Below are 25,288 nucleotides of genomic sequence, written 5' to 3' on the forward strand. Positions count from 1 at the left end.
TGTTTTGTTTTGTTTTGTTTTGTTTTGTTTTGTTTTGTTTTGTTTTGAGACAGGACCTTACTGTGTAGCCCTGGCTGACCCGAAAGTTGCTACATAGTCCAGGCAAGCAAGCCTTGAACTCACCAATCCACCTACCTCTGCCTCCAGAGTGCTCAGACTAAAGGCATGAGCCACTGTGCTCAGCTGCCCCAAGACTTTGAAGTAATCTCTTCACCTGGGCTTTATTCACAGCCCACCATAGAAGCAAAAGTTCTAGCAGAAGCTTAGACACAGACCCAGGCCTCTTTCTGGGTCGTTGTCTTGTGACGCTTTTTCAGGGCTTTCATTTTCCTTGACATTTCACTGAGGAATTGTTTATCCATTGACTACTGCAGTTCCTGGACAGTCTGATTTCTACAAAGCACTGTTCATGGCAGTTACATCTATGTGGGCCGTCTGGAGCCCCTCAGTGGCTCCCTGCCCCACTGATGGGCAGCTCCTGTGGCGAACAGCTGTTGGGAGGAGAATGGCTTTACCCAAGGAGCTGCAGGTGCTAAGTGCTGGAAGGCGCTGGGCAGCATTCAGAGCTCTAGGCCAGTTTGAGCTGTGTGCCCTATTAGCCCAGCAGTCAGGCTTCCCTGGCAAGTTACTGTGGTGATTTAGTGGGTTAAAGCTACGAGTCACCAGAACTGTCCTAGGGTGGACAAATGGCTGTTTCTTATCCTCTCTCTTGTTCCCCAGCCCTCCCTGCCTCTTGACCAATATTCCCTGTCTAACCAAAAGCCAAACCGAATTCAGAGCACACGGCTTACTCCAGGGGAAATCTGGAGGTCAGACAGGTCAGGGGGAAAGCTGGTGGGTCTGGAGCCCTTTGAAAACTCTGAGAATAAGAGCACTTTCAAATGCTGTGTGCAAAGTTTTCCAGACAAAAACTTGTCTCACCAAGTTATTCCATCAACTATACTTGTTAGAATTATGAACTGCTCCTCCGCAAACCTCCCCAACTCCCATCTCACTTTGCTTTAGACTTAGCTTAATTGTGTTGGCTCTCTGTTCCAGTGTTTGGCCTCAGAATGAAAGCTGAAACTTTGCCTCCCTTCCTAAATTTGATTATGGAAACGTATTTCTGCTTCTAATTATAGTCTCAAGTAGAGAGAAGTTATACTTTGTAGTCTGCAAAACCCAATAATTATGTACAAAAGGTAGTAATTATACTTTAATCACTTTTGTCACTGTCCTCCCTAAATGTTAAGTTGGGAACTGTTGGCATTGGTAGACATGATCGTGCTGCCGTCACTTACAACCAGTATTAAGGTTTACACAGAACTGGTTTTCTCTTGACTTCACTGATGTCTGTGTTTGAATCTAGAGAAGTAAGTTTCTTCATGAAATAGGTGTAATATTTCAACTGCCTCAAAAACTTGGTGCAAGTGTTGAATAAGATAATGTACAGTAAACCCTTAGCTCGGGACCTAGCATGAAAGCATTTAGCAAGCTTACACAGTGCTTCTCAAAACACCCAGCCAGGGGCTTTATCAAACGCAGATGCCTGAGCCCTGCTCCCAGGTTCTTACTCTGTAGTTCTGGGGTAAGGTCTGAGAAGCCCCATTCCTAATAAGCTAGCTGAGATTAGAGCTGCCTAACTGTAGACCACATCTCAATCTCAATTTAAAAGATCACCCAGATTTTCTTGGTTTTGTGTTACAAAATATCTTATATGTGGTATTGCCCCGATGCTATGTAAGTAGTTTACAAAGGCGTTTAAAATGCAAAACAGACTCCTGCATAAAAGCCGCATACTTCATAATGAAGTCAATCTTTTGCAAGATGAAGCCCTCCACGTACCCACAACAGTGGGCTTAATGAAAGACTCGATAATATGCTTGTTGAAACTTTACGTTTAAGGGATAAAAAATTCTTTTAGATATTCTAAACCTCTCTAGCACCAATACCAAAACATATCTTTTTAAAAGCATTTATTTTAAGTGTGTGTGTGGTGTATATATATCTGCAAATGAGTTTAGGTTCCAATAGAAGCCGGAGGTTTTGGATCCCCTGGAACTGGAGTTACAAGCGGCTCTACACTGTCCAGTCTGGGTGCTAGCCCCTAACTCAGGTCCTCTGGGAGAGCAGAGATTAAATGCCCTCAGCCCGCCAAACCAGCAATCCAGCCCCAAAAATATTTAGGCACTTAAAGTAAGAAGAAGAAGGAACAAAATAGTATGAATACCTAGTATCAGAAACAGTCTATTATAATTGAGCTCAGTGAGAGCGTAGAGCTGTTGGTAAGTTCAACCCTAAACTGTGATAAAGCACTTACAAAGTAAACGAGAAGAGCAAGGCCTCCTAAGAGCACAGACTGATGTCGGACTAGCGTGATAAATACTGTTTGAATAGTAAAAGGTGATTCTGAAATTAAGACCATTTCTAGTCTTAGAAATAATTGTTCCACGTGGTTGCCAGTACTTACAAAATGCCTGGTTATTTAGCTGCCACGCCTTCTTGGAAGCATGTTGTAGCCATGATATATTGACCAGACTCTTCAGTGAAAGGAGGGGGGAAAAATCATACCCTAATTATATGCGTTATTTCCTGATGTGCTGCATGTAATTGCAGACTCCTCTAGCAGACTTCATCCGAAGTAATTAGTCTGAAAACCACTCACGAGCATAGGGCTGGGGCACTGTCTTAATAAGTGAGTGTAATGTGTGCCAGTTGCACCTATCATTTCACAGAGCCCACAATTAGGAAGTCAATTGTGACAGAACTGACCTCTCTGCAGCAGAAGTGGATCTGGACGTGCTGATAATCTACCCTGGCTTTTAGCTCACTGGCTCCGTTTTCTTAGCATGTTACCTACGCTGATGATGTTGGTATGTCGCTGTCTCCGCTGCATGCAAAGTGGGCGTTAGGCTTCTCGGTTGGTTAAAGGATCGCCCTTGATTTAGAATCACTTTCACGGAGAGCCGTGGTTTTGCACCTGATTTATTTTATGGACAAATATATTCCCTGCAATACCAAGCAATAGCAAGCTAATTTATAAGCTGCATTAACTTTTCCTGCTTAAAAAAGAAAGAAATGCAGTTTTAATTACAATGTTAAAAGACAAAAATTATTAAAATATTGAATCAAAGTCAGAATATGGAATCACATGTCCCCATTTTAAGGACTACTCTTCATGAAGGCCCAGGTCAGACTAGAAATACAGATGCCCAGTTAGCTGACACAGCTGTCCTTGTCTGTCTCTGTCCCCATCAACTCTCTGCAGAATGTCAACCTGTGTCTTGCTGCATTTTCATCCCTCAACTTTTAGATTCACATGACATTAATGAACATCCCAATTGTTTGAAAAGTGAAGAGGCCAGGAAAGGACCTAACCATATATGCATAGACAGAACAAATACATAACTCAACATTGAAGCATTTACTTGAATTTGATATTACACAATTTATCTCTACTTGGCATTAATTCTTTGTTCCAAATGGGATCTGAAAATGATTGTCAGCAAAGGATTGATTTCAAAGGTGGACAAGAAAGGGCCACAGGGAAGGAACACAGGGCGTGCCAATCCAGCCAGCCAGTAACTGATCCCTGAGCAATTAAAAGTTGACTGGGGTTTTAGAAACAAGACAGTGGCCTCAAATCTCCTCTGCGAGTTTTGATACGAGTCCACGCGCCAAATGTCCTGTCTGAACTGAACTGCTTTCACATTCACTCTTGGAGGGGTGTTCTGCAAGAGCTTGCTGCTGAGGGGCCCTCATGTGGTACAGTAAGCTCAACAGAGCAGAGTTCAAGTTAGGGAAGGAATCGTTCCAACTGGCTTTCCTTCCCTTCGGTAGCATCTGAGACAACTGCTAGACCCTGCCTCCAAGTTGGTGTCTTTCGATGACTTACAAACATCCGACTTATAAGAGTGTTTGTCGATTATGTAATGACCTGAGGAATTCTTGGTGATGTCTACTTGTAAGCCGTAAACTTGTGAAAGGAAGCCTGTTGTTCAGTGGATTGTGCAGTCTCCGTTAACTTATTCTTTGTGTTCTGCTGAGAGTCAGTTACTGTGGGGTAGAGCTCCTGTTTAGGAGAAAGAAATCAAGCATGGGATTTGGTGTTGGCCCTGTTGAGGTGCTACCCAGCTCTCTGCTCAGAGACTTCAGCTCATAGGTAACTTACAGATGCTCTGACAGGGACTAAGATGGCGCCACAGGCAGGTTAGGCTTAAGAATAATAGCTAGCTGTTCACTGCAGTAGGGAAAGCAACAAAGTGCATTTGCATACTCCCAAGAACTAAGCTATCCTCTAGGAAGGAGCTTCATTCACTTTTGTTTTCTTCGGGCTTTCTGAAATTAATTATTGACCATGAGACAGTTAAAGAACACTGCTTGATTTCCATTTTCCCTCTTGGAAAAGCCATAGGAACAAGTGATGGTGATTTTACCATCTGTTGCCTTTTTCAGAAATATCACTAAGTCACCAACTTACCTACCCACACGATCCGAATGGATGCCATTGAACCCTGCAGCTTTGGAAAACACTTCCCGTTCTGCAGGGTATTCCAAGCACAGTGACAATTTCTATTTTTCTAAATCGGGTCTCTAACATTGGTCTTTAAGGAGATGGGAGCAGTTCTTTTTGGTTTTCTGGAAGGACGTGCATTCTGGAGAGAAGATCTGCAGAGCCACTGATTTACTTGGCAAACAAAAAATAAGCATGGAGAGTTGACTGTGTTCTGAACAGCCGTGTGACTGCCAAATGGCAGGGACTGCCCTGTAAACTGAGACAGTGTTAGAGCTATGTCCCCTCCCTTTTGCCTCTGTGACTCTCAATGTATCCTTCTAAGTGCACATAGTTTTGAAGAACCAAAAGAAAGCTTGTTCATATCCCATTTTTCAATTTCCAGCATGCATTTCATCTTAACAAAACCTTCATCACCTTTTGGCTATTTGTCTGGGTAGTCACATCTCGGTTATCCACCTGCTTAAATGGCTTGTCGATTTTTAATGTGCTCGCTCATACATTAGCTCTTAACACCTCTCTGTACTTAATAAAGATTCCATTAAGTATTTCTCTACATATTTAAATCCTCCATGCCATACCACTGAAAACATCACTCTAATTATTTCAAGTAGAAAAAAAAAATGTTTCATGTAAGAGAATTAAGATGTCATAAAAATTGGAAGCACCAGAAGAAAAGGATCCCAGCTGGGATTCCAGATGCAACCCTGAACCAAATGAAATTAATGAGCAGAAACTTTGCTCTCTGGAGGGGGGTATTGGTTTGTTGGTTGTTTGTTTGTTTGTTTGGTTGGTTGGTTGGTTGGTTGGTTGGTTGGTTTTTGAGACAAGGTCTCACCGGGACTTTTGGAGCTCACTATGTAGAAAAGACTGGCTTCGAACTCATAGAGATCCACCCGCCTTGGCCTTCTAAGTATTTCTAAGTTAAAGATTCTAGGTTAAAGAATCTTCACTTTTATGTGAATAATTCTGTGAGTTTTGACAAATCTCTATTGCTGTATCACTGCACACCATTGCTTCCAAAAATCTCTCACTCCCAAGCACCCACCCTCCCCTGCTTCTTGCCTTCTCTCCTCCCAAGTACCCAATGACTTTCTTACAGTTCTTGCCCATTCTAGGACTTATATGGATTGAGGCATACAGTACATGATCCTCTGTGTGACTTCTTTCTGTCAAATGGTGTTTGAGAAATTCTTTATGAGCATGTCGTACTTTGCTTATTAACCACTTTATGGGGGCTTCAGAATACTTGCTCTCCAATTATTAGGACTAGAATTAAGATCCTAGTACCAATACATAAAGCCAAATATCCCAGCAATGTCTATACCCAGAGCCCAAGTTCGGTAGAGGCAGGAGGATCACTAGGCCTTCTGGCTTTCAACCTAGCTGAGAAAAAGCCTTTAAGGGAACAGGAAGATAGGTGAAGGCTCTGTCCATAACACTGATAGGAAAGTGCAGACTGTGCAGAGCAGCTGCAGTCTCTTACACATTCAAGCCCAGACTCAGAAGGGTATCCTGCCTCAAAAGAAATAGGCAGAGAGTAACGGAAACTAGCACCAGCTTCTGGCCTCAGTGTACATTCACAGTCATGCACACTCACGCAAGCGTGCACATACACTTACACACAGACAACAAATAAAATAAATAAATCAGCCAGTTGGTGGTCATTGAAACTTATATTTTTTTTAAAGAAAATTTTAATGTGTGTTTATGTGTGTGTGCCTGCATCTATGAGTTTACATTCACTACATGCCGGTAGACGCCTTTAGAGGCCAGATGAGGACATCAGATCCCCTGGAACTGGAGTTCCAGGCATATGGTGTGAGGGGCCTAACTCGGGTCCAGCCCTTTTGCAGGTTTTCACAGTTGCAAACATCCATGTGGAGTTCTTTCCCTGGGCTTATGTTTTCACTTCAGTTGAATAAATATTTAGAAAAAAAAAAAAGATTGTTGGGATTTATGTAAGGTGTTCTTTGCACTTTATTGGAACTCTAAAGCTGTTTTCCAGCATTTGGGTGCCATTTTTACATTCCAAGCCCCACTGTAAGAGACTGCAGTTGCTCTGCGCAGTCAGCACTTTCGTATCAGTCTTATGGACAGAGCCTTTGCCCGTCTTCCTGCTCCCTACATGGCCAGCTAGCCCTTCCAATGTGCTACATGGCTAGCCCTAGACCTGCTTCTTTGTTGTGGAACAATGATGCTTCGCAGGGGTCTGATCATTGGTGATCTTCAAGATAAAGACAAGTTAGAGGGTGAAGTACAAAGATGATGCATTTGGCTCCAGCCTCAGCAGATTTTAATTAATACACACACACACACAAAAAAAAAAAAAAAAATCTTGTGGTTTTTTCAGGCTATTTGATCACTCTATGGAAGGGTTTAAGAACTGGGAGTTCATGACTATTCATTGCTGGGGAGAACGGGCGGCTGGTGACTGGATCCTTGAAGTGTATGATACTCCATCTCAGCTGAGGAACTTCAAGACCCCAGGTGAGACATCATTTCAGGTAAACCCATTTGTGTTGGAGAAGAAAATGGCGAACACTATTCGAGCCAAAGAATGTTCCACGGTTGTCTTACTCTGGTTGGTACTGTTATAACAACAATCTGACGCTGTTACTTCATAAAGAAAGAAAAAAAAAAAAGGTTGATTTGCATCATCATTCGGGAGGCTCGTTTTGCAGCCCGCTCTCTCCAGAACTACTTCGTTCCTGCAGGATCCACTTTATCATTGATGGAGTTGGAGCCCTGCAGCCTAACTACCTTCTGCCTCATAAAGGTTTTACTACCCCGACTGCGCTGTGTGCACAACAGGCCTTCAGCACGTAAACCCCTGAGGGACAAGTCACAGCCACTTCCTGACAGCACTTCTCTCTCAGCATCACCATGACGTGTGTGGCTCTTTTCATGCAGACGTAGGATTAGCTGCACACCTTCCAGTCCTCAAGATAGGGCAGGAAATGGAATAATTTTAAAACGTAAAATAAAGAGTAAGCATTTCTGTATAAATAGAAGACAAAACCTGCAGCACTGCACCTGGCCCACTCTCTGTAGTTTGTGAAAAGCAAATCTTGTTTGATTGCAGTGCTCTAAACTGCAATGTAGGCATGTTAATTCCCAAAAAGAGATAGGTTTCCTTAACTGCTTTTTTTTTTTTTACTTGCTTGCTTGCTTGCTTGTTTGTTTCTCAAATTTTAATTTTCAGTTCAAACAAGACAGTGAGCTTAGGCTGAACTGACTAATCCAGTTACTGCCAAAGAGGGGGAAAAATGATGGTATTCTGTCCTGCATGAGCCCAAGAACCAAGGAAAAATTGAACTCTTTATATATAGTATGAAAATTATGGTAACAGGGATCTTTTCAGGCCCTCTAAGATTCCATAGCTTACCATATCAGTTGAGCCCTCTTCATGCCAGTCTACAAAGCTTGTTTGTCATAGAATAAGGGAATGCACATACAGTAGGAGATTGCATTGCCCCCGATAGGACCCTGAGGAGTCCCTGACTCCAAAATGAGTAAAGATAAGTGTGCAGCTTCCCACCATCCACAGACCCATCTTTAGCTGTCAGTAACCCCCTCCTTGGTGCTCTATCCATTTGCAGAAGGCCCAGACCAGAGAGACAATTTAGAACTTACATGCAACTCCAGCCATTCATAGACTAAGAACAGGATCAGCCAGACATTCCATAAGTGTAATCCACATTGAGTGAGCTTCATAAAGCAAGGTGGTGCTCAGGAGAATTTGGGGATGAAACTCGGGTTCACCGGCACTTTGCCTGCCTGACAAGGAAGGTTCTTCTTCCTCAGAGATCCATTATTTGACCCTTATGTTTCGGATATCTTTCTCCTCGATTGTTTGGTGTATACAGTATTACTGCCATGTAGTATCAAAGGCCCCATAATCAGGGAGGCCAAAACTGATGGCGCATCCAGGTATGAGGCTAGAGAGATGGCTTAGCATTTAAGAGTGCCATGATACAGTCACAAGGACCTGGCTTTAGATCCCAACACCCACAGAGCAAGCTGGATATCCTGACGCATACACTGTAACCTCAGGAATATGCCTGTAATCCCAACTCCAAGGAGGAGCAGAGACAGGAAGACTGTTGGAGTTTGATGACTGAGTAAACATTTTCCCTGAGTTCAAGGAGAAAAACCAGCCCCCAAGGAATAAATGCAGTGATAGATGAGAACACACAGCACCCTCTACTGGCGACTGCTGATACCTACATACAGGTGCACACACACAAGTAAATAAAATAATTTTAAGTTTCGTTAAAAAAAAATGAGTATGTCCACCTCACCCTCAGCATGCTATTTGAATATATGAGTGGCCAAAGTTTTATCCAGAAATCAAATGTTTGTTCCACAAACACAAGGTTGCTAGTGAAGCCAGACCCCAAACGACAGTTTCTAGACACTTACACTTTTTCCTAATCCACTAGGTTCCTAGAGCCCTCTCTTCCTTTATTCCTCCTAGTCGGTGCCTCTGCCCTGGGACATGTGAAGTTTAGAAGTGAAAATTGCATGGTGAATGGGGTGCTTCCACAACTCACTTCAGCTCCAGCTGATCCATCAGTAGGTGTCACTGTAGGCCCCTAAGTGTCAAGGGATTCTATAGAAACAAATGTGGGCCATTTGGCAATGCACAGAGAAGTGTGGGTACAGAGCTCTCTATAGAGAATGTCAGACCATTTTAAACTAAACAAAACTACCTCTGTGTTTTATCATCACCCGAGGGCTCTCAGTCCAGGCTCTCATTTAGGCAGTCACTACAAGCAAGAGTCCGGGTGGAGAATGCAAGCCCTTCTGCCCTCAGCGAGTTAAGAGTCTTCTCAGAGCCTCCTATGGCATCTGTGTTAAAAGGTCGGCAGTAGCTTCGACCCATTTTAGCTCCTCCTTCCACAGTTGGCGCTCCAGTTCTGAGTGCTGCATTTGTTCCATATCCACAGATTCAGCCAAACCTATATCAATGATATTTGGGAAAGATTGCATTTGTTGCACTTGCGCTGGCTTTTAATTCCCTAAGCAATACAGTATGGTGATGATTTTCATTTTATTTGGTAATATGAGTAACCCAGAGGTGATTTGAAGTATACAGGTAGATATCTAAGATTCTATACAAAGGCTGTGTCATTTTTATAAGGGAATTGAGCACCTATTGAATTTCCTATTCATAGATGTTGGAACCAACCCCTCACAGATGTTGGAGGACAACTGTATTATTTAAACATTCACTTTAACCATAGTCAATCCCAAATGGCTAGACATATTCTTTTTATACCCTATTGCTCTAATAAAAACATATAGACTTGTATATCCTTCCTACCATTCTCTTATCTTAAAGTTAGCCATACCTTTGATGAGGGGCCTTTCCATTTACAAGTGTATTTGCCTATAATTATATCCTTGTTTCTATCACACAAAGTCCCGTGGTAGGTTTCTCTGTGAATGGTGAAGTATTTCTCTAGCTGATGAAGTTTTTGTTGGATGTGTAAATTTTTCCCAGCTGAGTTTGGTGCTAGAATCAAACCAAATAGATTCTAGAGGTTCCTGGTGCCACACTAAGTTTAGAATTGTTTATTTTCCCTCCATTTAAAAAATAAACGAATATTAAGTGCTTAGCTTAGTGTGGCATGTTCCTGTAATCCCAGCACTCAGGGGCTGCTGTAGCAGGATTGTAGCAAGATCAAGCCTATCCTAGACTATGGAGTGCAGCTCTGCCTCAGAGAAAAGAGAGGGGAGGGAGGAGAGGAGGAGAACTGCAGACTACAGCATGTTGAGATATCCTTATAGTAGTCCCCAGACAAGGGATACTCACCTTTGAGTCAACACTCTGAAACAGTTCCTGAGGTAAATTTTTAGATTGAAAGGTTTGTGGGTGGTAGAGAAATGAGATGACCTGGCATCCTTGTGTTGGGTATTCAGTTAGCATTCTAGCAGTTGTCCTGTGGAAAGGAAGACTTCTCCTCGAAGACATCAAAAAATTCCTCAGGTCCAGTGGCCCTTCTCTTCCCACCACTCTTCATGCATGCCACTTAAAATTCCGACACAAGTAGCCTTCCGCTTGTGAAAAAGTATCCAAGAGCAAACTACATACAAACCAACTATCCTAGCTCAACACATCCCAAACACTGAGTGACCCAAAACACTGAGTGCATGACAGAATTATCAGACTCATGGTGGCTCAGCTGGAAAGCATTGGATTTGGGGCTGGCAAGAGGGCTCAGTAGGTAACGGTGTTTGCTACCAAGACTGACTACCTGAGTTCAACCCTTGAGCCCCGAGGAGGAAAGGAAAGACCTGTCTCCCACAAAGTGGCCTTTGACCTTCACATGTGCCCCACACATACATTCATAGTCAATTAATTGATGAAACAGATTTTTTTTTTTTTGTTTTAAGATTATTTGGCTTAAAGACATAAATTAAATGCATTTAGGTTATTTTTCCCCAAGTTAATAATGTGTGGCTTTTCCTTCAGGAAGGTGAAGAATGGTCCACTCAGTCCGAGACGATGCACCTACAATAGGACAAAGAAACAATTCCACCCAGGTCTAGCTTGGTGAACCATGGAGTTTATTAGGGCACCTTACAGGAGCATGAGTAAGGGGTTACCATATTGTCTAGGCAAACGTTCTGCAGTGACGTGCTTATTATCCATGGCCATGGATTTATGTCTCAGCAACGTCTTGAGGACCTAAATATTTTTAGTTAATTTTAGTTTATTTATATTTAAATAGCTAAGCATATCTCGTGGCTGTCACATCAGACAGCACTATCGTTAGAATCCTATGCATACAAATATTGAATACTGATTCTGGAATTAGGTGGCACAAAGAATTGTTTTCCTCTTACATCAGACCATATCAAAAACATCTATAAAGCTCAGGTAAGACCTTGGTACCTAGAACAACCAAGCCTAAGGCAGACAGCTAGAATTCTGAGTATCCCTAATTTGCAGTTTGTCTCTTGGCCCTGTGACCTGAAGTGTGTTTGTTCCACAGTCGTCCTGCTGTGGGTGCTCAGTGAACGTGTGGCGTGTGAACTGGGAAGCCCTTACGTCTGCAGATGGTGGGAGTGTGCGCGGCCCACCCTGCATCAGTACGGTTCCTGTCAATCTTCCCACTGGCCCACAGTCGCTTCTTCCTGTTGAGACAGACCGGCCTCAAGAAGCTAAATGGCTATGGCAAATCACCTGGTCATGCTCTCTATTTGTTACTGTTTCCCAAGGTAAATTGAAAGAATGGTCCTTGGTCCTCTATGGCACATCCGTACAGCCATACTCCCCAACCAACGAGTTCCCCAAAGTAGAACGCTTCCGCTATAGCCGAGTGGAAGACCCCACAGATGACTACGGTGCTGAAGATTATGCAGGTGGGTTGGGTGTAACCTAAGAAAGCTTGGCTGTGTTCCTGGGCATGTAGAGTAACATGACGCAATTGTTTTAACGTAATGCAGTATGCTTCAAAGATAATGGTATAATAGTTCAGCATCTATCCATAGTCTGAAATATATTCTTTCTCTCCAAATACTTGTGTTTAGATATACTTAAATAGCTATATGTATTGTCTATACAGCCCATTCTGTGACTATAGGATGATGTATTTTGTCTGTAATTTGAGATACAAATTGCTTAGATTTATTCACTATTTTAAAACAGGCTTGAAGAAACAGGTTTCCTGTCTTTGCATATACATTAATGAGGGTTCTCTGAAGGAACATAGCTTACAGAATGAAAAAAATATATATGTACATATATGTGATAGATGCAATAAATATGTGTCTAGAAAGAGGGGGAATAGGGAGAAAGAGAGAAGAACAGGGGGTTTATTAGGATAAGTCACAGACTGTGTTCCAGCTAGTCCAACAATGGCTGCCTGTGAATGGAAGATCAGTCTATGAGGCAGGAGTCTGATGTGGTCTTCAGTATAGGATGGAATCCTAAAAAGTAGGCTCCGGTGCCAGTAATGAATGGACTTGCCAGACAGAGCAGGAGCAAGCAGGCAAAGAGCAAGCTCCTTTCTTCCGTGTCCTTTATGTAGGCAACTGAAGAGAGGTTCCCTCTTCCCAGATGACTCTGCCTGTGTCAAGTTGACAAAAATAAAACAAAATGACTAGCCCCTCCTCCTCCTTTCTCCTCTCTTCTCCTGTGCTGGGGGCCGCACATTCTGACCATGAACTCTACCTTCAACCCCTGTGGTCTGTGTTAATATTTGTCAAATATCTCCTTTTATGCTACTTTTATAGAGATCTTTGTCCTCCTGTTCTTCCTATGAAATTTTTAATGACTACAGTTACAATTTGGCTTCCCATTTGAACTTAATTGGAATTTACACACCGTCTCAAGAGGAGACGTGTTTTTGTATTAGTCTTTCCATATGAAACAGAATATGCCCCATTTTACTGAAAATGTTTGACTTGGTATAATTTTCTTCTTATTGTTATACTTAGTTATTTGGGGTCTTGTTGCCCTTGTCATGGAAAATATCCCATACGGTCCCACTATATATACTAATATTTAGGAAGTCTGTTGCCCTACTGCATTTTTATCATATCTAAGCATGTTACCCACTTTTCTCTTTAATTTATATGTTTTAAAGTCAATCTTCTAAATTTTTTTTATTTCGAAATCCTCTCTTGTTGCATTGGCAATTGGTTCTAGGGGCATCTTGCCCTTTTGACATGATATATAACATCATTTGCCAAAGCTTTGGAATATGAAGTGTTTATAAATAGAAATGTAATGTACTTTAAACAAGAAATATTTTGATCCTGTAGTTCAGAGATTCTTCTTCTGATACTGAGATAAATGCATTTAATTAGCCACTTGATCAGAATATCTTAAATGTTTAGTAGGTTCTTTTATTGTAAATAGGTAGTAGACTGCAGTCAGTAACACATGCTTGGATAATTAAGACCAATGAGCTCACCAGAACTAGATTGTCTCAGATTTCTTTCTTATCTTGTTTACTTTGAGTTTCTCATGTTACTGTTTGTATTAAAACTAGAAACCATTTTATCTTCTATGGCAGGAGAAAATATATCCAAAATCATAAATGGAACACAAGCGTAAATAAGCCATTACTCTTTCTTGTGTCACAGTTTTGACAATTTCAAATTCAAATCTGGTAATGTTAAAATTCTAAACACAATAACACTTCCTTGTCTCTTTTCTGATTACATTTTAAAAACATTGATGTTGACACTTGTAAAAGAACAAAGACAGTTTTATGTCACCATTATCCTGAAATTCACAATGCCAGAATGCATCCGGGACAACTTAAGATTGTAAAATAAAAAACGTAGAATGTACGTGCCATACAGAACCCTTTGGCACATATCACAAATACATATTTGTAGGTTTTTTTTTAATTTATAAAATATCATCTAGTGAAGATTTAGGGCTTAGTTATGACTCCTATTTGCTGTGCGTGGGTGGGTGCATGCATGCTTGCGTGAGTGCGTGGCCAGTCTGACCTGAGGCACAGCTGACTGTTTCACTGAATCGCAAAGACTGCAATACCCACAGCTGCCTTAACTCACACAACACAGATGTCCCTTTCCCGGTATACAGCGGTAGATGGCTGAACTGTCCCAGATTGTACTAGCTGTGAAATTTAATTTGGAAATCAATTTAAGGTTCTTGGGGAGAGTGAAATAAACAGTGTTGTCAGATGACTTTTGCAATTAATCAGGAATGCCTTCAAGCTCTCCGAATTTTAAAATCACTTATTCCATTCAGACCATGAGGACATTTCAGATACATGATTTACTTCCCTTAAACAAATCTGGACCAGGCCTGGATGTTTCTTGATCCCAGCTTTACAAGCCATGGGATGCTGGGCAAGCCAGTGTAACTCTGTGAAAATCAGGTTCTCACGGGTACCTACTAGATCTTTTTCATGTCCTCCTACCTGAGTTCTGGCAGTTTATGTTTGTATGATTCAATAATTATAGAACCTAGTTCTGTAATGACTGAAAGAGACCTTGGGAAATTTAGCAGTAAATTCTTTTGATTAAAGCAGGTAGTATTAAAGCACTTCTGATTTCTTTTACCTACATTTTTCATATTTCAGGAAATTTTTATTGCTTTTTAAAATCACAAGAATTTCTGTTGGGAAATTCTTAAAAACTATGAGTTCAAATATCTTAAAAGTTGGAAATCAAGAAGAAAGAAGTGGAAGCATCACTGAATTACCCATGCCACTAGATCCCTTGGCATCAGTCACACAGCACAACCCACCCCTCTCCTGATTTTTGCTTTCTATGAATTGTGTCTTAAATAATACCAAAGAATGTGTAATTTCTCATATAATACCATAGAAAAGAGAACTTAGGAACCTTCATCCCAAATGTAGACTTCTTTAATCTAATTTGCAGTTTTGAATTTATGTCAGTTCTTTTGCTAACTGCCTGTTGACCTTTGGATAAGACCCAGATTTAAATCTATCTGTGCCTGAAAGAGTATGGACACCAGAGGAGAGAGAAAACAGGGAATAGGACAGGAGCCTACCACAGAGGGCCTCTGGAAGGCTCTACCCTGCAGGGTATCAAAGCAGATACTGAGACTTATGGCCAACCCTTGGGCAGAGTGCAGGGAATCTTATGAAAGAAGTGAGAAATAGTAAGACCTGGAGAGGACAGGAGCTCCACAAGGAGAGCAACAGAACCAAAAAATCTGGGCACAGGAGTCTTTTCTGAGACAGATACTCCAACCAAGGACCATGCATGGAGATAACCTAGAACCCCTGCACAGATGTAGCCCATGGCAGTTCAGTGTCCAAGTGGGTTCCATAGTAATGGAAACAGGGACTGTCTCTGACATGAACTGATTGCACTGCTCTTTGATCACCTCCTCCTGAGGGGGGAGCAGCCTTACCAGGCAAGACAATGCAGCCACTCCTGATGAGACCTGATAAACTAGGATCAGAAGGAAGGGGAGGAAGACCTCCTGTATCACTGGACTGGGGGAGGGGCATGGGTGGAGAAGGGGGAGGGGATTAAGGGGAGGAGGGAGGGAGCTACAGGGAGGATGCTACAGGGAGGATACAAAGTGAATAAATTATAATTAATAAAAATTAAAAAAGATGTTATTGAATTAAATTATGTAACAACTTTTAAAAAATCTGCCTGAATGGCCTGTTTTGTAATCCAAGACTAAAGGCTGATAAGTTTGTGCCATATGCCACAATGATATTTCATGATGGCCGTAGCATTTCAGAGACACTTAGTGGCTTTAATGCTCTTAGATAAGACTTGGCTCTTGGTGTTGAATAATAAAGTTTTATTTCTTTTTGTCAACAATGTACTTCTTATTTTTCAGCAAATACCATATGTTCGTTGTTATATATAACTACACTCATTTTTTTCTTCATTTGCTACTGTGATGCTGTTCATTTGAATCTCAAATGCTATTGTCACTCACGTGGCCCCAAGGCTACAATACATGTTCTGAAGACCATGTTATGCCTATAACTTAGATTCTTTTTATTTTTATTTACTTTATATCCTGATAGGAGCCCACTATCTTGTTTCTTCCTTGTCCTACCCTCTCTCTCTCTTCCCCCCATTCCTGTCCCCTAGTCCTCAAAAAGAGGGAGCCCTCCTCGCCAAGCCTATCAAGTCTCATCAGGACTGCCTGCATCCTCTTCCTCTGTGGCCTGGGAAGGCCATCCCACCACGGGGAAGTGATCAAAAAGCAGACAACAGAGTCCCTGCTCCCCTTACCAGGGAACCCACATGCAGACTGAAATTCTTGACTCTTCAGCAATTCAGGTTTTCCCTTCGATCAAGAGCTCAGACTTGAGCTCATAGCTACATTGACTGTCTCCAAGAAATTAACACTGCATGGTGGCAAACAGCTAAAATGTTTTATTCTATTTCAACTTCAAGGTAAAATTGACTTACTAGTTTCATTTTTTTCCCCAACGTCTAATCTGTTCTTGAAAGGTCCCTGTGACCCTGAATGCAGCGAGGTTGGTTGTGATGGACCAGGACCAGACCACTGCAGTGACTGTTTACACTACTACTATAAGCTGAAAAACAACACCAGGTAAAAGTCATGTTCTCCCATGTTCCTTACAGCTTGGCTCAAGTGTTCCCCTATCAAGCTCTAAGATCCTGCTGCAGGCCCATGACAGTCCTGTCATTCACAAGGGCAAAAACCCTACCGATTTACACAGTGAAAAAGTGGCACGTGTCCGTTACTTTTCCCATCTCTGTGACAAAGCTTCTGACAAAAGCAACCTAAGGAAGAAAAGGTTGTTTTGTTCACGGTGTGAGGAAATGCAGGCCATCCTGGCATGGAAAGCATGGTGGCTGGGTCAAAGGGGAGCTGGCCACATTGTGACCATAGGTTCAAAACAGAGCAGTGAATGCTGGTGCTCAGGTGGCTTTTTGCTTTTCCCCCTTTTTTATAATCTTGCCTATATTCAGAGTGGATCTTCCTTCATAGGTTAAACCGCCCTGTATATACTTTTCCAGACACCATCCAGAGGTAACTCAAAGTCTCTCCAGGTTAATGATGGTGTCTACCCCTGGTCAACTCAACACTAAGGCATATCACAGTCCTCAAAGGCCTAAAGTCTCTTTAGATGTTTCTGCATACTTACTCTTAACTGTGATCCCTTATGAAAACCAGGCTCCATACTTCCAATATATGATGGCATACAATGCGCACTCTATTTTAGAATGGAAGAGTTAGGGTGTAGCAGAGAAAGGTCAGACCAAAGCAAGATCAAAGCCCAATAGGACAAATATCAAATCTTACAGCTCTGTCTGGTGCCTGGATCCCTTGGCACAATCTCAGCTCCAACAGTCTTCTTGGTGACGCCAACCCCTCCTCTTCTGCCACCCTCAATACAAATTCCCCATCTCATAGACTGGCTCTATTCATTGCCTAAAGCTTTCTTTCATGAACATCCCATAGTCCTGGCATCTCCAGCACCCTCGGCTCTCCGTTGAAGCTTAGGCTTTACTTTCCCAGTTTGACACCGTACCTCTTAGAGCCTCCTTGCAGAGAACCTGACATTATTTCACACTGACTGTCCCCAGCGTCTTTCTGGAACCTTGGTGCAAACCTCCATGATATTGTAAAGCTTGCCAAAAAAAACCCTGTGCACGATGCTGTCAAGCTGTGCTGTGAATTTGAAATGTAGTTTGATCCCATTTGCCACAGTTATAGTGGCCAGTGCCCTGGCAGTTCGGCATAGATGAAAACAGTTCCCTAAGCCGTTGTTTTCCGCAGGGAACCATGTCCACAGCAGTCCCAGTTCAGTCTGTCTCCTTTCAAATGGATTTGCATTTTCAGGAATGAGCATGGATTCTTTCTCTTATGTCCCCTTTCATGTCGCCCTAATGAGAAGTGTAAGGTTTGTCTTTCAGGACAGAGATCTCCCAAGCAGTGGCACCTCTGTCCTCAGCTGTGGTTTTTAACTCTCTTCCTCTGCTTTCCTCACCCAGGCACATTGTTCACATCTTTTAAGCTCTCTCAACATAGATCTGACTAAGAGTAGTAAGCAGTAACCATATCACAGCACGGACATTAGGGTGACTTATAGTTTTCTCCACCAGACAGCTAGAATGTTTTAAGTGAGCCCCAACTTCAATGTTCAATACACGGGCAGAATGCAATGTAAAGGCCCTCTAGCAGAGGTCACCACAGGGTCCTCAGTCCCCTCTGATCACCCAGAACCTGGCCTCCATTGTCTGTATTTCTCTCAGCATTCTGATCTGGTAGATGCCTGAGGGGGTAGCTCCTCAAGCCCTCCCTGGAACATCTCAGTACATCTGTAGCCTGAAGTTCTAAATGCTCAAATACTTCCGTACTCCTCTTATAGTCCTAAATACTGCATGGTCAGGTTTGTAACAGCAAATGACCCCACTCATAATTCCAATTTATTCAGTCTGGGACCCAAGCCCATGGCATGGTGCTGCCCACATTTAGGGTGGGTCTTCAGTTCAGTCTCTGAAGAATATCCCCAAAGATATATCTGCAGGTATATCTCCTAGGCGATTCCAAATCAAGTCAGGATAATGCAGAACATATGCAACGTGACTGAGAATGCTTTCTCCCGTTCGGAGGAATGGTGAGATGAGACCAGCTATGCACGTAGCATGCTGGACTTCTTTAGCTCTTTCTTTTCCCAGTTAGCAAGTAAAAATTACATGTATTTATGGAATGCCACATGGTGTTGAGTGTCGTACATTGTAGGGTGGCTAAAACTACTTACTATCTATATTCTCAAACATACTTAACTGTTTTTTGTAATGTCAACATTTTCAGTTGACTTTTTAAAGCAATTTGAAAGTATACAGCCTGTTGCTATTAACTCTAGCCACCATGATGTACAATATATTTGTTGCACTTAATCATCCTGACTGAAGTTATGCGTCCTTTTTCAGTCCATTAGCATTTGATAAGTTGGTTTTGTTTATTCTTCCTGAATATGCCAGTGCCTGGGCCAGACATACACTTTCTTCTGACCTTCCCCAACATACCAGACCATTCATGCTGGCCTCTGTTCCTACTCTTCCACTTTACACCCTGAGATAGTGCCTGCTTTGATTAGACACTGGCTTCTGTCTGGCTATGCCCATATGATCCAGTGGGTCCAAGCTACAGGCCAGTGCTTGCCCAGCAAAGCGTAGCCGGCCAACCCCATGTCCCTCCAGCCCAGCGCTCCTTCTCCATCCTCCTCCTGGCAAATCTGTGTTCTAGGAACAGCGCTCAGGCACCTGTGCAGACACAGCCACGCCCAAATTCCTGTTGGAATACTTGCTAAAAGTTAAATGCCTCAGTAGATAGGTTCTCAGCTGACTCAACGCTGGTATTATCTATTGCATTAACCAAAATGCCTGGTGTTTAATTGGTGCTCAAAACATATTTAAAGAGGTAAAGCCCTTTCTTCAGTTGTAGACAATTAAGGAAGTTGGCTTCTTTTTTTTTTTTAATAAAAAGGGAAGTTTCAACCGGGCAGTGGTGGCACATATCTTTAATCCCAGCACCCAAGAGGCAGAGGCAGGTGGATCTCTGAGTTCAAGGCCAGCCTGGTCTACAAAGTGAGTTGAGGGCTACACAGAGAAAGCCTATCTTGAAAAAAACAAAGAGGTAAAAAAGTTTCTGCTGAGCAAAATTTATATATATATATATATATATATATATATATATATATATATATATATATATATATATATATATAATTGTGTGTATATATACATATATACACATATATTATATATGCATATATATTCATTTAAATAAGAACACGCCATATCTACCCACGTGTACACACAATCAACACCGCAAGCTAGCTCTTGATCTGATCTTTCTCTGCTACACCCCAATTCTTCACAGACAATGAAAGGCCTGCTAAGGATGTGGCACTGTCCGTGATACTCCTCCAACTTCCTACACAGGAGGAAGCTTAACCAGACAGATGTGGTCCTTTAGACTCGGTGTTGGCATCCCAGTTGAAAACTAACCTTAACGCCACAGTCAGCTTTTCTGCAAGAATCCTAAAGTCTGAGTGCTCATACATCAGTAACCATTTCTCTTAACATCCCGCAATGCAGAATCTGTGTCTCCAGCTGCCCTCCTGGCCACTACCATGCTGACAAGAAGAGGTGCCGGAAGTGTGCGCCCAACTGTGAGTCCTGCTTTGGCAGCCATGGTGATCAGTGCCTATCTTGTAAATATGGCTACTTCCTGAACGAAGAAACCAGCAGCTGCGTTACTCAGTGTCCTGATGGCACATACCAGGATACCAGTGAGTTGTTTTCAAATATTTGAGGGTTTTAAAGGGATACAGGTTTTCGACTGAGTAACTCCATGCACGAAATCTGGGCTCTGCTTAGTATCCAATAGAACCTGGCCAATTCATTGAAGAGATATTTCAGAGGGGTTATGTAGAGGTGCCTGTAACTACCTGCAGCAGAAGACCCTCACGGTCCCTCCCACCACAAGGATTTGCTAGTAGACTTACAATGGGGGGGACTATAATTGTGGGTGGGATTTATTAAAGCAGAAGCATGAAAAGTCAACTCAGGGAAGGGAAGCAGGGTAGTCTAGAGGTCTCTAGAACCATGCATCCGAGAGTGCCCACTTGAGACACATTGAGTTTCCCAGCGATGGGTTGTGATAACATGTGTTAAATACTATATACACGGAAACTGCAGGAGAGACTCCATGTCCATGGCTGTCACTAGGAGCTGGTCAGGTAGTCACTACCTTTCTGGCACCCACCGTAAACCATGCTGCTTGTATAGTTTTTGCAGTGCTAGCTAGTCTCACCAGAGAAATGGGAACCCTCCCTAAATCCTAAGTTCCCAAGGACCAGCTGTGGGCCAGCCTGATAAGGAGGATAGCAATGAGACCTACTCACTACTGCACATTAACCAAACAGCCTTCTGGAAAGGTTAAAAAAAAAACTGGCTGTCCTATAAATGTGAAATAAACATGTGTCAGAGACATTCTACTCATTAGTAAGCTATCTGACGTAGTAATTAATGAAACAAGCAAGAGAAGAATGGGTTTATGATAATCAAGTACCGTAGCCAGTGAGATGGCTCCATGGTGAGGATTGTGGGTGAGAGGGTAAGGTCCTCCAGGGGACCTGAATGACATTCACAGCACACAACCACCTGTAACCCCAATGTCAGGGATCCAGTATCCTTTTCTGGCTTGGGGATACCTGCATTCCAAGCATGTACTGACACACAGATAGACACATAATTTGAAAGACAAACAATAAGGAAGCTAGGAAGGAAGGAAATAAAAGAAAGGATGAATGGAAAAGAAAAAAGGAAAGTCCTATTGAGTTAGAGGGGAAAGTTAGACATGGCAATACTGTAGGCATAGTTAGAGGGTATTTATCTCTTACTGTCAGAACATTATCACTTTACCAAACAGCAATCCATACATTCATGTGTAACTTCTCAGACTGCCCAATATTGATGTAATTAACAAGTAAGCACGATACAAGGTACTTGATCTTTGGTCAGACAGTGCTTCAGTATGGCCCTCCCAGGGTTGTGGATATCTCTGGCTTTATTTCTTAGTTCCAGATAATTTGTCTCACACCACAGCCTCTGCTACCACTGAAATGTCACATTGCTGCACAGCCTTGAGAAGTTAGCTCTTTAAAGATCAAACAGAAAAAGTCTTGCCTCTTAAGAATTCGAATTCTCAGGCAGCAAGATGGTGCATGCCATCTTCAGAGTGGAACAAGATTAGACTTCCAAAGATTGTCCTTGACCTCCACGGGTGCACCTACACTCACACACCACACACACACACACACACACACACACACACACACACTAATAATAATAATTATTATTATTATTACTCTAACAATTGTTTAAATAAGTGAACTTCCTTATTCAAAAGTAGACATTTCCTTAGGCAGATTAGACCTTCATTCCACCCTTTGGAGTAATAAATACAGATTCTACTGAAGTTCTTATTTGCCTCAAAATTTGAAACATGAGTTTCACCTTGATAGGGAAAGAAAAATTTAGAAGATAAGAAGGGCCATAAGAGATCAATAAAAATGCGCAGTATTTCTTAGGGAACCTGGCATATACTAAGTGTGTGCTCCATCGCTGATCACCCAGCAGCCTGTTTCTTTCTAAAGAACCAAGGAGTGGACACTTGAGAAGCTGTCCAGTTATTTCAGCCACCGTATAGCACTGGTCCAAGTGCTCACTGTATCTCTCCTATTGCCTTTGTTATAGTTTCCTCCCTCTACTGAGCACAATGAGTAGGTTTGACCGTGGCTACTGATAATTACTAAGGACACGTTCCCAGTGGTTTATAGTTTATCTTTTCCCCCTGAATAATTCCATTAAGTTGCCAAGATAAGCTAAAAGGTAGAGTTCATGCTAACCTTCAATCAAGAGGTCAGAGTTTAGAGACACTCATCTTGCCCAATAGGATAGCTGAAAGCATAATGCAAATCCCGGGCCTGTGACTTTGGGTCCAAGGCCAGAACCTGTCTTCTTAATCTTGCAGTGAGGGCTGCAGTGTGAAGCTAGAACACTGTCAAGGGCTTTGTATTTCTTGCTGAAGGATGCAGAATTCCAGTAGGTCCACATAGGAGTACATCTTCATGGAACTTTGATAAACATCCGCACTTAAAGATCAAAGAAAGGAGAAGTCTATAAACAACATTTCATTTGGTTCTGTGTGTGTGTGTGTGTGTGTGTGTGTGTTATTATCCACTGACATATAGGATCAGGTACTCAATTTCCAGGAAAAATCTGACCAAGGTAAAGTGCTTTTATTAATTAATATGCCAAATTACTACTTTATATGATAAGGCCATCATGTTTCACTGTTTTTTTGCAGTGTGGACCAGGATTTGTTATTTAATAGGAAAACTTATGGTGTATCCATTCGAACTTGTTGGAACATAATCGTTTTTACATCCGTTCCACAGCAGCTGTCAAGCACAAGATACTGTTTGAGATGGCACATGAAGCTTTTACCTTCAATGTCTGTTCCTCTAGCCACGGCTCGTCAGATGGTCCTAAAAACTTGAGGCATGCAGGTCCACCATCCATATCGACAGCATCGCCTTCGGTGCTTGCTAAGCGATAGTGTTCTTGCATCATGAGTGAGATGTTCTGCTTTAGAAGTTAGAAAGCCCTGCTTTGGAAAGAGAATTGAAAGACAGAAGAGCTATAACCCTTTCAGCGAAGTGTTTCTGTAGTCTGCCTTGTGCCACACAGGTGCATGGTGCTCCCCGGTGTGATGGTTCATGCAACCAACATGCCTGAACTTTTTAATGCAGCTTTCCAGATGAGCCCATGAGCACCGCAGAGCACGTTCATAAACACTGGAACACCACCATTCCTTTATGGCATCCAGTTGACTGACGTGTAACTGTGTTCCTTTTTTTTTTTTTTTTTTTTTTTCCTTTTTTAAACAGAGAAAAATGTTTGCGGGAAATGCAGTGAGAACTGTAAGGCATGCACTGGATTTCACAACTGCACAGAGTGCAAGGGCGGATTAAGGTAAGAGAGAGATAGGCCACAGGAGACACCAACATCCAGGGATATTTGCAGAGCAAACACAACAGAAACCATAAGAGTCAGCATGGAAACAAATAGCTATCTTCCATCTGCCCTTCATTTGACTCAAGCTGAAGCACTTCCCTGTCGATTGCATTATCTCTACAATTAGATATGGAAAAAAAAAATGGGATACCATCTTGGCTAAGGAAGGGCTGTAATCCAGATAAAGGCCCTATAAAGAGGGTGATTTGGTGGGTAGAGAGACGGTTCAGCGGTTTAAAAGCATTTGCTGTTCTTGCAGCGGACCTGGGGACCGATCCCCATAACCCACATGATGGCTCACAATTATCTGTAGCTCCAGTTCCTGGACCCCCCCCCTTTTGACATCCACAGACAAAACACTCAAACACGTGAAATAAAGAAATCTATACAAAAAAATTAAAGTGATCTCTTTAAAAGAAAGCTGATTCAGATATACATTAAAATGACCATTTGAAAAGCATCCTTTATACATTTTTGACCAGCGTGTGCTAGTCAAGAATGGCTGGACAGATAGTGCTGGCAAATGCTATTTAATCTGCCTGATTAAATTCTCAATAGTGGAAACTTATTCTCTTATCTTTATTATTTCCCCATATATACCTAGTCATTTGCTTATCTTAAGTACCTCAGGTTCGATTCCATTAGACTGTCTGTAGTATACACATAGAGTTAATGTCAGGAGATGTTTTTCCTCAGATTGATGACTTGTTCATTGCTAAAGCTGGTACTTGATAGCCTGCAAGAGAGCAATATACAGCACAATGAACATGGAGTCTCTTTCCTGAGGAAGAGGTCAAACACATCTATGCCAAGTCGCATGCTGGGTTCTGGCTTTATGTGGCGTTAGAGTTCTACAGTTCCTTTTAGGTAGTGATAGGTCATCTCTTTCATTCCATCTTTCATTAAAAGTAAAATAGTGTACTGTAGCAGTTTGCAGGTGGGTGCTCTTGACACACATCAGTATTGGAGCCTTATTTACACTCACTGATTATGTGCGTCCTTGTTCTTTATTTTCATAAGCACATTCTGTTACTCCGAGCCTTGCCTCTCAGTATCTGATAATCTTGATAAATACAAGTCTGCCCAACTACCTGATTCTTTTCAATTTTTATTTTATGTGTATGCATGTTTTTATTGTTGTGTATCTCTTAATCATGTATGTTCCTGTTGCCCATGGAGGTCAGAAAAGGGCATCCAGTACCCTGAGCCTGAAGTACAGACAGTTGTGAGCTTCCATGTGGGTGCCGGGAATCAAACCCAGGTCCTCTAGAAGAGCAGCCAGTGAGTGCTTGTAACAGCTGAGCCATCTCCCCTGCACTTAATTTGTCTTAAAAATGAAATGGTGAGGTAGAAACCTTTTTCCACTACTTATTAATTGTAATCATGGGAAAGTCACTTAACCGCTGTTGTCCTCCATTATTCTCGTTATAAAGTGGTGAGAATACTGTCTACTTTGCTGAACTAGGATAATCTGAGGACATTTATGAACTAGTTACATCTGGTACATAATTAGTTCATGGGAATAAAAGACTCCTAAACTTATTTTTTATTTCTTAGAGAACATTTTATGGAGCAAGTTAAAGCAGAACACACAGGAGAAATATGAGAGCCACGTATGTAATTTTAAATGAGCCAGGGGCCATATTAAAAGTGGTTTTTAAAAAAAGCTATAAGGGAAATGATTTTAATAGAATATTTTACCTAGCCTAATATATCCAAAATATATCATTACAATAT

At 41.9% G+C, this 25,288-nt stretch overlaps 1 protein-coding gene across 5 annotated transcripts in view; it reads left to right on the forward strand.

Moving 5' to 3' along the window:
* The window catches only part of Pcsk5 (proprotein convertase subtilisin/kexin type 5), a 429,034-nt gene that overhangs the window by 257,886 nt on the left and 145,860 nt on the right, over positions 1–25,288 (forward strand). For all 5 annotated transcript variants that reach the window (XM_055613830.1, XM_055613831.1, XM_055613833.1 and 2 more), the window contains exons 13-17: positions 6,846–6,982; positions 11,723–11,866; positions 16,442–16,544; positions 20,066–20,259; positions 23,425–23,509. In XM_055613830.1, the coding sequence (XP_055469805.1) occupies positions 6,846–6,982; positions 11,723–11,866; positions 16,442–16,544; positions 20,066–20,259; positions 23,425–23,509 (663 nt within the window). The remainder of the gene's footprint in view (positions 1–6,845; positions 6,983–11,722; positions 11,867–16,441; positions 16,545–20,065; positions 20,260–23,424; positions 23,510–25,288) is intronic.

Source organism: Psammomys obesus, unplaced genomic scaffold (assembly GCF_907164565.1).
Source record: "Psammomys obesus unplaced genomic scaffold, mPsaObe1.curated_primary_1811, whole genome shotgun sequence".
Lineage (NCBI taxonomy): Eukaryota > Metazoa > Chordata > Mammalia > Rodentia > Muridae > Psammomys > Psammomys obesus.